Consider the following 11,794-nt stretch of genomic DNA (forward strand, 5'->3'; position numbering starts at 1 on the left):
TCCACCCGTCTGCACGTCTCAGCAGCGCCCACAGGAGGCGGGTCTATGAAGCAGTTTAGCCAATTGCTGATTAAAGACATAAATGTGTGACATACAATTTAGCCAATCAGCGTCCTCAAATAGATTCCGCTTGGGGCAGAATCTGTATCATCCCAAATTGCGCGTTCTCGTCAGGACTAGTCTCTACAGGTGAGCGCCGGCACTTCTCCTCCAAGACCTGTTTGAGAACTTTGGCGGAGAAACTGCAGTGAAAGAGCTGATCCCAGATCAGCCTGACCTCACAATCAGACAGCAGACTAGCAGGAAAGAGAAGCAGTACATGCGAAGCTTCTCTAGTAGCTGTGTGTGTGTATGTTTTATATCGTAGTGAATATTATTATATGATATACATATTATATTATAGTGAATATTACTATATGATATATATTTTATTATATTATACTGAGACTATAATAAGATGTCCTGACGTGTTTATCAAAGTGTTATTTTCTGTTTTCTTCATGTTGGAATAAAGGTTAAATATTTAACTGTAAAGTAGTAATACGTGTTTGATACCTTAATGTTTTTGCATTAAATCATTCTGGGATGTTTGCTGACATTGATTGGATGTGGCACAGCCCTACAGAGAACATGTTCCACCAGCTCCACTGGTTGTTACCATAACAACTAACAACAATAGCCCTTTTCTTTTGTACTCATCAAATTACCCAGGAAAACATTTAGATGTCAGTTGTGCTCTTCTTCTATTTCTACGGCCGGCCTGTACAACTGGTTTGTTAGGATTTTCCAAAACGTTAAACTTTATTTGTTGCAGTAGCGCCACCATCAGGTCAATGTGCAACAGAGCTCCCCGACCCCAGAGAATGAGGTGTTATATTGAATTAGTCTCAACCTGCTATACCTCCATTAAAACGTGTATGTTAGAATGAGTATTGAGTGTACTTGTGGATTGTTGATGGTATGGATGAAATAAATATGTTAGATGGAGAGTTGCTACATGCTAAATGCTACATACTGTATTCTCTCCACATGTTCACAGGTCTGAAGCTGTGAGCTTCCTGTGTACCTGATGTGAACCAGCTCTTTAAAGGAGGAGGAGACACGCTCCACTTTCTTTAACAGGAAGTTTTGAGACCAAGACGGTGAGCACCGACTGACAAACCTGTACGGTCAGTGTTAGAATAGCTCACAAGAACTGTTGGACAGAATATTCTAGATGTGTTGTTCATCTTAATAGAGCTGGAGGACTCAAAGGAGGTGCTGAATCTAGCAAGGTGAGTTATTTTCTGTACTAAATGGTGCATTGTTTGAATGTATATTACACGTCTAGTTTCTATTTGAAGGTGTGTACCTACTCATTGTCTCTGCTGTCTACTTTGTATTTTAGAGGCTGGGTTAAATCAACCCAGCCTCTAAAATGATCAGTACTATACTAGTGTGTGACTTTTATACGGTTCTCAGCAAAAAGATGTGCTACAGAATAAGAGTTAAAGTGTGAATACACAATGATGCAGCATGAGATGATGGTTTTGAGGAGATTAGAGCAGGGTGTGGTTTCAGTTGACTACTTTCACTTATGAAGACACACAGTAAAGTGTGATAAAAGTTGGGTGAGCGCTCCTATGGAAGCCCAGTATTCATATTAAACATTGTTCAGGCCCATCATTAAGCCCTGCAGTGGGTCTCCAGCTGTGCAATCATACATTTTTTGGGCCCTCTGAGATGTAACATCATTCTCCAGCCATGACCTAATTTCCTTCTGAGATAAATAAAAGTTCATCTTGTCATAGTGTTGGGAACGAAAAGGAGTGTTTAAGTTATCAGCATATATGAAGAACTACATCATTGACATCAATATAATTATTAATGTCAGTAAGATTATTAATGGTTATTAATAACGGGGCACCACCCTGAGAACAGGGACCAATAACCAAACGATAAACTAAGTCTCATAATTAGTGTTCACTCACAGGGTTAATAGTCTGAGTACTGTTACACATTCAGAGTGAAGGTGAAGGTTTGAGTTCCAGCATCAGATCACATATCAGATATTATCACAATACATGCACAAAGTAATCACAGATTACAACAGAGTTTATTAAGCTCTAATAATAATGATCTAATCAACTAATATCTAAACTAACAACAAATACTATGCAGTCATGAGCACGCTAACTGTGGTAAGAGGGAGAGTGTGTGTGTGTGTGTGTGTGCGTGCGTGCATGTAGTTGTGTGTGTGTGCGTGCGTGTAGTTGTGTGAGTGTGTGCGTGCATGCAGTGTGTGTGTGTGTGTGTGTGTGTGTGTGTGCGTGCGTGCATGTAGTTGTGTGTGTGTGCGTGCGTGTAGTTGTGTGAGTGTGTGCGTGCATGCAGTGTGTGTGTGTGTGTGTGTGTGCATGCATGTAGTTGTGTGTGTGTGTGTGTGTGTGTGCGTGCATGTAGTTGTGTGTGTGTGTGTGCGTGCATGTAGTTGTGTGTGTGTGTGTGCGTGCGTGTAGTTGTGTGAGTGTGTGCGTGCATGCAGTGTGTGTGTGTGTGTGTGTGTGTGCATGCATGTAGTTGTGTGTGTGTGTGTGTGTGTGTGCGTGCATGTAGTTGTGTGTGTGTGTGTGCGTGCATGTAGTTGTGTGTGTGTGTGTGTGTGTGCGTGCATGTAGTTGTGTGTGTGTGTGTGTGTGTGTGTGTGTGCGTGCATGTAGTTGTGTGTGTGTGTGTGTGTGTGCGTGCATGTAGTTGTGTGTGTGTGTGCGTGCATGCAGTGTGTGTGTGTGTGTGTGTGTGTGTGTGTGCGCGCGTGTGTGCGTGTGTGCATGTATTTGTGTGTGTTTGGGGGAGAGGCGAGAGGTTGAAAAAAGAAAAGGGAGGGGTAGTTTCACTCAAAGCAAGGCAGAGCCTCACTGCAGCCGTGGAATACGGAAACTGTTAACTTGTCACGTCGAAACCGGCGGTTCTGGTTTTTAAATGATAGTCACAGTCATAACAATACAGTAACTCAGAACACAAACAAGTTAATAACACACAATGACCTAATGAAGCCCAGACACCCTAAGTCAGCCCTTACGGTGAGATGACTTGTTAATGGTCGACGTGGTCCTTCTGAGTGTCTTGGTTGAACTCAGGCTGCGCAGCTCCAAGCTGTGCGCCATAAACCCTCTCTGTGGCAGAGAACGTCCTTGCTTTCGCATCTAAACATTCCTTGGAGCTGGCTCTTATCAACAAACTCAGATCAGGCCTTCGGATGAACATACAGGCCTCAGTCAGATCCCTTTGTTTCAGAGCACATAATCAGATGCCAACGATAGCTTTCAGATGCATTTAAATCCTCTCAGCCAAGCAAGGAGCCGACACTCAGCAGCTTGACCCGGTCTTATATATTTTATCTGCACAGGCTAAACTACAGTTATTGGCTGATGTGGATTGAATGCCAACAATGTGAATTAAACTTAAACTATAGGTCTGTATCAATAGTGAAAGAACAGGAAACATCATGACAACAATAGTTTTGATCATTTAAAAAAAAAAAAAATGTAAACTGAAGGTTGAAATTTTTGTCTTGAACTTTGAAAAATACAATAATGTATTAAAATTAGTGCTGGGCAACAATTAAAATATTTAATCGCGATGAATCGCATGGATTTTTTGCGATTAATCTCATTGTTATGACAAAGTTCAATAATGAATTCAAAAGTAGTGTATTGCACACTTTTATTTTAAAAGTACTGCTATATGAACAAAAGGTCAATAACATTTGGTTTGCAAACACTTATTAAAACAAATAAGGTGCTTTTTAACAGCAGTATTCCCTTTACACAGTAGCGATCATATTTCTTATATTATATCATGCTTATATCATATGTGTATTTTCCCTTTAACTCACGAGATGCAGGTAGCATGTTTTATACTTAATGTGAATATAATTCATACTTTGTTGGCATCTTATTCTGAAAACCGGATGTTCGTCTGAAGAAACCGGATGTTGTCTCACGCTAATATTTCCGCTAACTTTCAAAGTCCTTCGCTCGCTCCCGACCTGTGCCGTTTGAATGAGTTTACCGTGAATGTCAGCATATAGGTGCACTAAAATGTAAGTGTCTGCTGGCTTTACCGCAGCATGTCCAGTAGTCTCCAGGCAGAGCAACAGCTGGTGCTCGTTGTAACGCTGCTTGTCTTGCTTTTGTTTATCTAAACGTCTCTCACAAGCTGCATCAACGTAGTCTGCTGAAGACTTCCTCCACGGACTTTCAAAATAAGAAAATTATTATACTGAGACTATAATAAGATGTCCTGACGTGTTTATCAAAGTGTTATTTTCTGTTTTCTTCATGTTGGAATAAAGGTTAAATATTTAACTGTAAAGTAGTAATACGTGTTTGATACCTTAATGTTTTTGCATTAAATCATTCTGGGATGTTTGCTGACATTGATTGGATGTGGCTCAGCCCTACAGAGAACATGTTCCACCAGCTCCACTGGTTGTTACCATAACAACTAACAACAATAGCCCTTTTCTTTTGTACTCATCAAATTACCCAGGAAAACATTTAGATGTCAGTTGTGCTCTTCTTCTATTTCTACGGCCGGCCTGTACAACTGGTTTTTTAGGATTTTCCAAAACGTTAAACTTTATTTGTTGCAGTAGCGCCACCATCAGGTCAATGTGCAACAGAGCTCCCCGACCCCAGAGAATGAGGTGTTATATTGAATTAGTCTCAACCTGCTATACCTCCATTAAAACGTGTATGTTAGAATGAGTATTGAGTGTACTTGTGGATTGTTGATGGTATGGATGAAATAAATATGTTAGATGGAGAGTTGCTACATGCTAAATGCTACATACTGTATTCTCTCCACATGTTCACAGGTCTGAAGCTGTGAGCTTCCTGTGTACCTGATGTGAACCAGCTCTTTAAAGGAGGAGGAGACACGCTCCACTTTCTTTAACAGGAAGTTTTGAGACCAAGACGGTGAGCACCGACTGACAAACCTGTACGGTCAGTGTTAGAATAGCTCACAAGAACTGTTGGACAGAATATTCTAGATGTGTTGTTCATCTTAATAGAGCTGAATGACTCAAAGGAGGTGCTGAATCTAGCAAGGTGAGTTATTTTCTGTACTAAATGGTGCATTGTTTGAATGTATATTACACGTCTAGTTTCTATTTGAAGGTGTGTACCTACTCATTGTCTCTGCTGTCTACTTGTAACATCATTCTCCAGCCATGACCTAATTTCCTTCTGAGATAAATAAAAGTTCATCTTGTCATAGTGTTGGAAACTAAAAGGAGTGTTTGAGTTATCAGCATATATGAAGAACTAAATTATTGACATCAATATAATTATTAATGTCAGTAAGATTATTAATGGTTATTAATAATAACGGGGCACCACCCTGAGAACAGGGACCAATAACCAAACGATAAACTAAGTCTCATAATTAGTGTTCACTCACAGGGTTAATAGTCTGAGTACTGTTACACATTCAGAGTGAAGGTGAAGGTTTGAGTTCCAGCGTCAGATCACATATCAGATATTATCACAATACATGCACAAAGTAATCACAGATTACAACAGAGTTTATTAAGCTCTAATAATGATGATCTAATCAACTAATATCTAAACTAACAACAAATACTATGCAGTCATGAGCACGCTAACTGTGGTAAGAGGGAGAGTGTGTGTGTGTGTGTGTGTGTGTGTGTGCGTGCATGCATGTAGTTGTGTGTGTGTGTGTGTGCGTGTGTGCATGTATTTGTGTGTGTGTGTGTGTGTGTGTGTGTGTGTGTGTGCGTGCATGCATGTAGTTGTGTGTGTGTCTGTGTGTGTGCATGCATGTAGTTGTGTGTGTGTGTGTGTGCGTGTGTGCATGTAGTTGTGTGTGTTTGGGGGAGAGGCGAGAGGTTGAAAAAAGAAAAGGGAGGGGTAGTTTCACTCAAAGCAAGGCAGAGCCTCACTGCAGCCGTGGAATACGGAAACTGTTAACTTGTCACGTCGAAACCGGCGGTTCTGGTTTTTAAATGATAGTCACAGTCATAACAATACAGTAACTCAGAACACAAACAAGTTAATAACACACAATGACCTAACGAAGCCCAGACACCCTAAGTCAGCCCTTACGGTGAGATGACTTGTTAATGGTCGACGTGGTCCTTCTGAGTGTCTTGGTTGAACTCAGGCTGCGCAGCTCCAAGCTGTGCGCCATAAACCCTCTCTGTGGCAGAGAACGTCCTCTGGAAGTCAAGGGAATTCTGGTCCTTGTATCCGGCATGAAGTCGACTTGATGGCAAAGAGAATCTGTCCTCTTTCTCTGAAAAAAGGTTTGTATCAAGAGTGAAAGAACAGGAAACATCATGACAACAATAGTTTTGATCATTTAAACAAAAAAATGTAAACTGAAAGTTTACATAAACTGAAAAATACAATCATTTATTCAAATTAAAAACTAAGAGAAGGAAATGTGTTTGGGGTTAAATATAACTTTGATTCAGTTCTGGAATTATTTTGAATAAAATATTTATTTTAATTTTTCACTTTCATATATATTTTGATATTTGAGGTCTTATATTTTTCAGATTCAGATCTATTTTTTTACCGTCTCAAATCTTATTTTTCCGTTTCAGATTTATGATCTTGATCTGGCCTGGGGGGGCGTGGCATAAACTGAGAGGGGCGTGTACTCATGAGTGACAGCATAACAAAGAAGGCCGAGGAGCTTCCTCAACCACGTTGCCTTCAGGAAACGTAGGTTTTGATCATTTACATTTTTTTCAAATGATCAAAACTATTGGCCTGGATTTGGTTCCATACATTCACACTTTAACGTGTCGTTTTAAAACGCATATCTTTTGCTACGTTTTAGAGCCCTTAAACAGAGATGTTTGAAAACGCTAACGACGCCGTTTTAGTTTGAAAACTCCAGGGTTGTGTTGCAGTGTGGACGGGCAGAAACGGGGACATTTGGGTAATTGGGTTTAAGTGGTCACGACTTTTCCTTCTCTGATTCGTCACAACACCGGCCTTGATTATCGATCGACTACCAGTGGGTATGTCAACATGGATAAAGGATTACAGGTGTGGCTGATCTTGTTGTCTGTACTAACAGCTGTTGTGCAGTTAAATTCTGTATTTTATAATTCTACTAATGCCGACATGCGGAGGAAGCAGCTGTTATTGGAGAGATCAGTGAGCAACGTGTCCATCGGCGTTATCAGTGCTGCAGAGCGGACGTCTGAAGTCACGGTTTGAGGCTTTGAGGGGGACGATGGACACAAAACTGAGGACTTTCCTTTTCTTATTCATGCTTATTTTGTTCTGCACAACTATTGTAAAGTTCACAAAGAAACTGTAAACAATCAAAATCATAAATGCTCTCCAGTGAGACAGCCACCCGGCAGAGCTACGAGTGAGAGAACAAACAACGAAACCGATGAAAGGAGAGAGAGACGTGTGTTGACATCATTTATTGACCCATAATCTAGAAGACTTTGATTTGTTAGTGTTCATTTTTAAAGTAAATTTGATGTTTGTGTAAGAGATAGATCTTAAGTACCAAGCACAACCTTTAATTATTAAAGAGTAAATAATACTCTGTTGTATTTTCATCCAGAGTTAATGTTCATGAACTCCTGTAGAGGTATGTGAGGTAAAAGCGTTTACAAAGTTTATTGTTTGAGCCCCATTTATTGTTTTCCTGTATAAAAGTAAATAATACTGGAATACAAGAGGAGAGCAGCACTTTATTGTACTGGCTGTTATTTATAAAAACATGGAGCAACATTATAAATTAGACATAATTATTTCATATGAAAGACAAATTTGTGCCACTAGAATCTCTGTTTGAATTTCTGTTCATAGCTAAGTATTTAGAAGGGTTGCTCTTCCATCTTTGACGACATCTCGATCTTGTTCCTTTGGAGTTTGAACAGTTGTGAAGTTGCAGCGGAGGAGATTCTATTTTTTTATTTTTTTCCTCAGAAAATAAAACTGATTCAGAATTGTCCTTTACTTTTAGCAGGCAGCCATGACGTTGAAACTTAAAGAGCAGCTCTTAAAAACTCTGCAGGACTTAAGAGAAGAAGAGTTTGATAAATTCAAGTGGTACTTGAAGGAGGACGATGTCCTGGAAGGCCTTTCAGGCATCCCAGTGGCTCAGCTGGAGAACGCAAAAAGGCAGGACGCGGCGGATCTAATGGTCCAGAAATATCAGGGTCCTGGAGCTACGAAGGTAACCACGAAGATTTTGGAAATGATCGGCAGGAATGATCTGGTGCTGCGTTTCCAGAATTTCAGCATTGGTAAGTTGGCGACATGTAAGAATAGAAACATCTGAAAAATAGTGTCACACTCATAAATGACTACATGAGTTATGAACAATCTATTGATAGAAACGCCACCATATGGTCATGATCATAGGTAAGGTGAGATGGTGATCAGCTCTCACAACATATATGGCAGCAGATATGACCAAACAATGAATTCTCAATCATCAATCTTTGGTTGAAGGTGTATCACTCCCTCCAGGAAATACACGACACCTTTAGTTCTTTTCTACTGTTGGATTTATTCCTCCTTTTACACCACTCTATCTATCCACCGTCTAACTGTATCAATTACATTTAGACATACAAACAATCTGACATTAAAATGACATAAACACAGTTTAAACGCAAATGTGCACAATGACAGATTTAACATGCGTAACGTAGCTCACTGGCTGCACACAACCGAGAGGGAATGAGTCAATCAAAGATGATCACTTTAACTTGTACCGTAACACTTTAACTTTCAGTTTACTTTACTTTACCACTTTGAGTGACTTATGTGGCTTCACGTGTCATCCTGCTGTCACTGTGCCACGGTCAAACCTGTCCCAGTGCAACACAGCACGCAACAATAGTTCCCCCCTTTTATACAAAACAAAACAAAAACCCATACTGACATAAACAAACCATACTAAACAACAACATATCAACAAGCATACTAAACAATGAGATGAATAACCTTCATGGCAGTTAAAACAAGTCAACCTAAACATACCGAGTCGGTACCTCTCAAAATCCACCACAAGACTTGAGGTGACGGTTTAGCTGTTTTACCACTCGAGTGCCCCCTTTTCCTGAATTTGCTTTATGAGAACAAAACACATTGCAGTTCTATTGTTTGAGGCAGAACAACCAACTGAAATTCAATCTGTTTCCTCTTTTGAGCTCTGTGGTACACTTTATGATGAGGTCACACCTTTGTTTCTTAAATTTTGAATTTTATGATTAAAGTCTGTGTGTTCTCTGCCTTGTTTTAGATGTTCCCCGAGAAGAAAAGATTAAAAGAAAGAACCCTAAACTAAAGTGGATCCAGCAGTTTGCAGTGGATGTGACTCTGGATCCTGATACAGCTTATCCTAATCTCATCCTGTCTGGTGATGGAAAACAAGTACATCACAGTGATGTGAGGAAGGAACTACCGGAGAACTCTAAGAGATTTAACAGATGTGTGAACGTCTTAGGAAAGCAGAGTTTCTCATCAGGAAGATTTTACTACGAGGTTCAGGTTAAAGACAAGACTGCCTGGGACTTAGGAGTTGCCAAAGAGTCGATTGAAAGGAAGGGACATATCAGATTGAGTCCTAAAGTTGGCTACTGGGTGCTGTGGTTGAGGAATGGAGATGAGTATGTGGCTATTGATCAACCGTCAGTGAAACTCTCCCTGAAGTCGTATCCTCAGAAGGTGGGCGTGTTTGTGGATTATGAGGAGGGTCTGATCTCCTTTTATGACGTAGATGCTGCAGATCTTCTCTACTCCTTCACCGGCTGCTCCTTCACTGAGAAGATCTACCCATACTTCAGTCCCTTTATTAACGAAGGTGGTAGAAACTCTGCCCCGTTGATCGTTTGTCCAGTCAGTCAAAACGATTAATCATTCTAGTTGATCAGAGTTCTGATAAGCTTGGCCAGAGTTGTGCTGAGCATGCAGTACCTACAAGAGTAATAATTGTCTCTATCGTCTCACCTTAAAGTCACCAGTGGAGTTATTAACCACTTGCAGTGATATGTTTGGATGAGCAGGTTTGACTTTTGTATGTATCTTGTACTCCATCAGCACTAATGCATTCTTTGTTGGCAAGAAAACTCCTTTTAGAGAAGTTAAAGGTCTAATAACAAAAAAAGTGAAAACATATCTTTGAATGTCCAATGGGTGTGAACAACTTGATAATAGAATGTGTGGTATTTACTCTATTGTATGAACTTTATTTCAAATTCTGGTGAATTTTGTAATTGCTTCATTCATTTATTTTTGCTCTTTTCTTTTATATCTTTTGATTTTGTTAAACAACACATTATCCACTCTGACTCATCAACAAGTCCAATATGTGCTCCAAATGTAAACCAGTGTTGAATATAATAATAACAAAATACTGAATTGAAAGTGGCTACAAATGATTGAATAATATAATCTTTATTTCATCTTCGAGACTTGTAAATGGTAGTAAACGGGTATTTAACGGATAAAATTGACGGATGACTTGAATGATTTTTGATTTAAGTTGTGTTGACTAACTCATCTTTTGAAAGTCTGATATTTCATTTATGTGGGCACTTTTTTATTACAATGTAATGCTGTCAGATGTAATCAATATAATCTGATTTTTATTTTTTCTTATTTTGAAATGTTGGACTTTTATGAAATACAAAACATTCTGCCTGTTTTTTATTTTATTGAAACTGAAGTGCTTCATTGGAATCAATATTCTGTTGATAATATTGTGACACAGACTGGCTGCATTATGAACAAATTACAAATAAAGAACTTTTTTCCAAAATGAAATTAGTTATTTTTTGTGAAAACAGCAAAAGCTGAAGTTTGTTTTATATTTTAGTTTCATTCTTACAGAATATGAATTTATGGTTAATGTATCACAAATATTGTACAAAAATGACATAATATAATTCAAGAGTTATAAATTAACTGATCATTTTGTCTTCATTTATAAAAATAAATGATTTCTAATAGTTCTAATAGTAGAGGTGGCAAACTTTTCCAAAGAACTTCCAGAAGAACATCGATGTGATTGGTCAGATTTTGAGATGGTTTATTTAATTACATGAAGACTAATTCACTTTAATATCTGAAATACAGATGTGTTGTAAATGGAGGCTTTGAAACAGTCTGCAGTAGACTTCAATGAATTGCATTATATAACTGATTAAATATGAATGTCAGATGAGCTTTAGTAAAGATGATAAATGTGCAAAAGTAAGAATTTTTCAATGGAAATGTTCGAGGCCCAAGTTATAAATAGAATGGGACTAAACGTCTCCACAGACTTCAATGAAATATGAAGCTGACCATTTTGAAATGTAGATTGTTTTATATACACAGCTGGGATATAAATACAGTGGTTCACTGTAAGATTAGTTTAAAAACACAACAGTTGTCAATAAGAAAATCAATGCAAGTTCACAACAATCACACTAATCAATATGCTCTGAATGTTTGACATGATTTGATCTGTTCAGTTGGGTATTTTGGATCTGCACCTCACTGTTTTATTGATATTAATGATCCTTACAAAGATCTTCACTATTTTCTGAGCATTGTAAATGTTGCCATTTATAGATATTATAAGAAGCAGTTTATTCTTGTTTGTGTTTTTGAAATTAATAAATGAGTAAATCCTGAAATTCAATATATAGTATATCTAGTCTGTTTTATCTCCTCGTCACTGATATTATTTGCAAATTACATTTTGCACTTTTTACGTTTACTCAACAAGTGTAATAGAAAGAAAAACAACAGTGACA

At 38.5% G+C, this 11,794-nt stretch overlaps 1 protein-coding gene across 6 annotated transcripts; it reads left to right on the forward strand.

The window, feature by feature from the left end:
• Window positions 1–1,046: 1,046 nt before the first annotated feature.
• Window positions 1,047–10,817, forward strand: LOC142971176 (zinc-binding protein A33-like). Of its 6 annotated transcripts, none has more exons than XM_076111819.1 (5): window positions 1,047–1,274; window positions 4,862–5,096; window positions 6,617–6,737; window positions 8,008–8,290; window positions 9,295–10,817. In XM_076111819.1, the coding sequence occupies exons 4-5, from the start codon at window positions 8,017–8,019 to the stop codon at window positions 9,906–9,908; spliced, it is 888 nt and encodes a 295-aa protein (XP_075967934.1). In that variant the 5' UTR covers window positions 1,047–1,274; window positions 4,862–5,096; window positions 6,617–6,737; window positions 8,008–8,016; the 3' UTR covers window positions 9,909–10,817. The 6 variants fall into 6 exon arrangements, with proteins under 6 accessions (XP_075967934.1, XP_075967936.1, XP_075967933.1 ...); XM_076111821.1 differs by having other exon boundaries at window positions 8,011–8,290; XM_076111818.1 differs by lacking the exon at window positions 6,617–6,737.
• Window positions 10,818–11,794: the final 977 nt, after the last annotated feature.

This window comes from Anarhichas minor, unplaced genomic scaffold, assembly GCF_050575085.1.
Source record: "Anarhichas minor isolate MPS153535 unplaced genomic scaffold, ASM5057508v1 ptg000045l, whole genome shotgun sequence".
NCBI classification, from domain to species: Eukaryota; Metazoa; Chordata; class Actinopteri; order Perciformes; family Anarhichadidae; genus Anarhichas; species Anarhichas minor.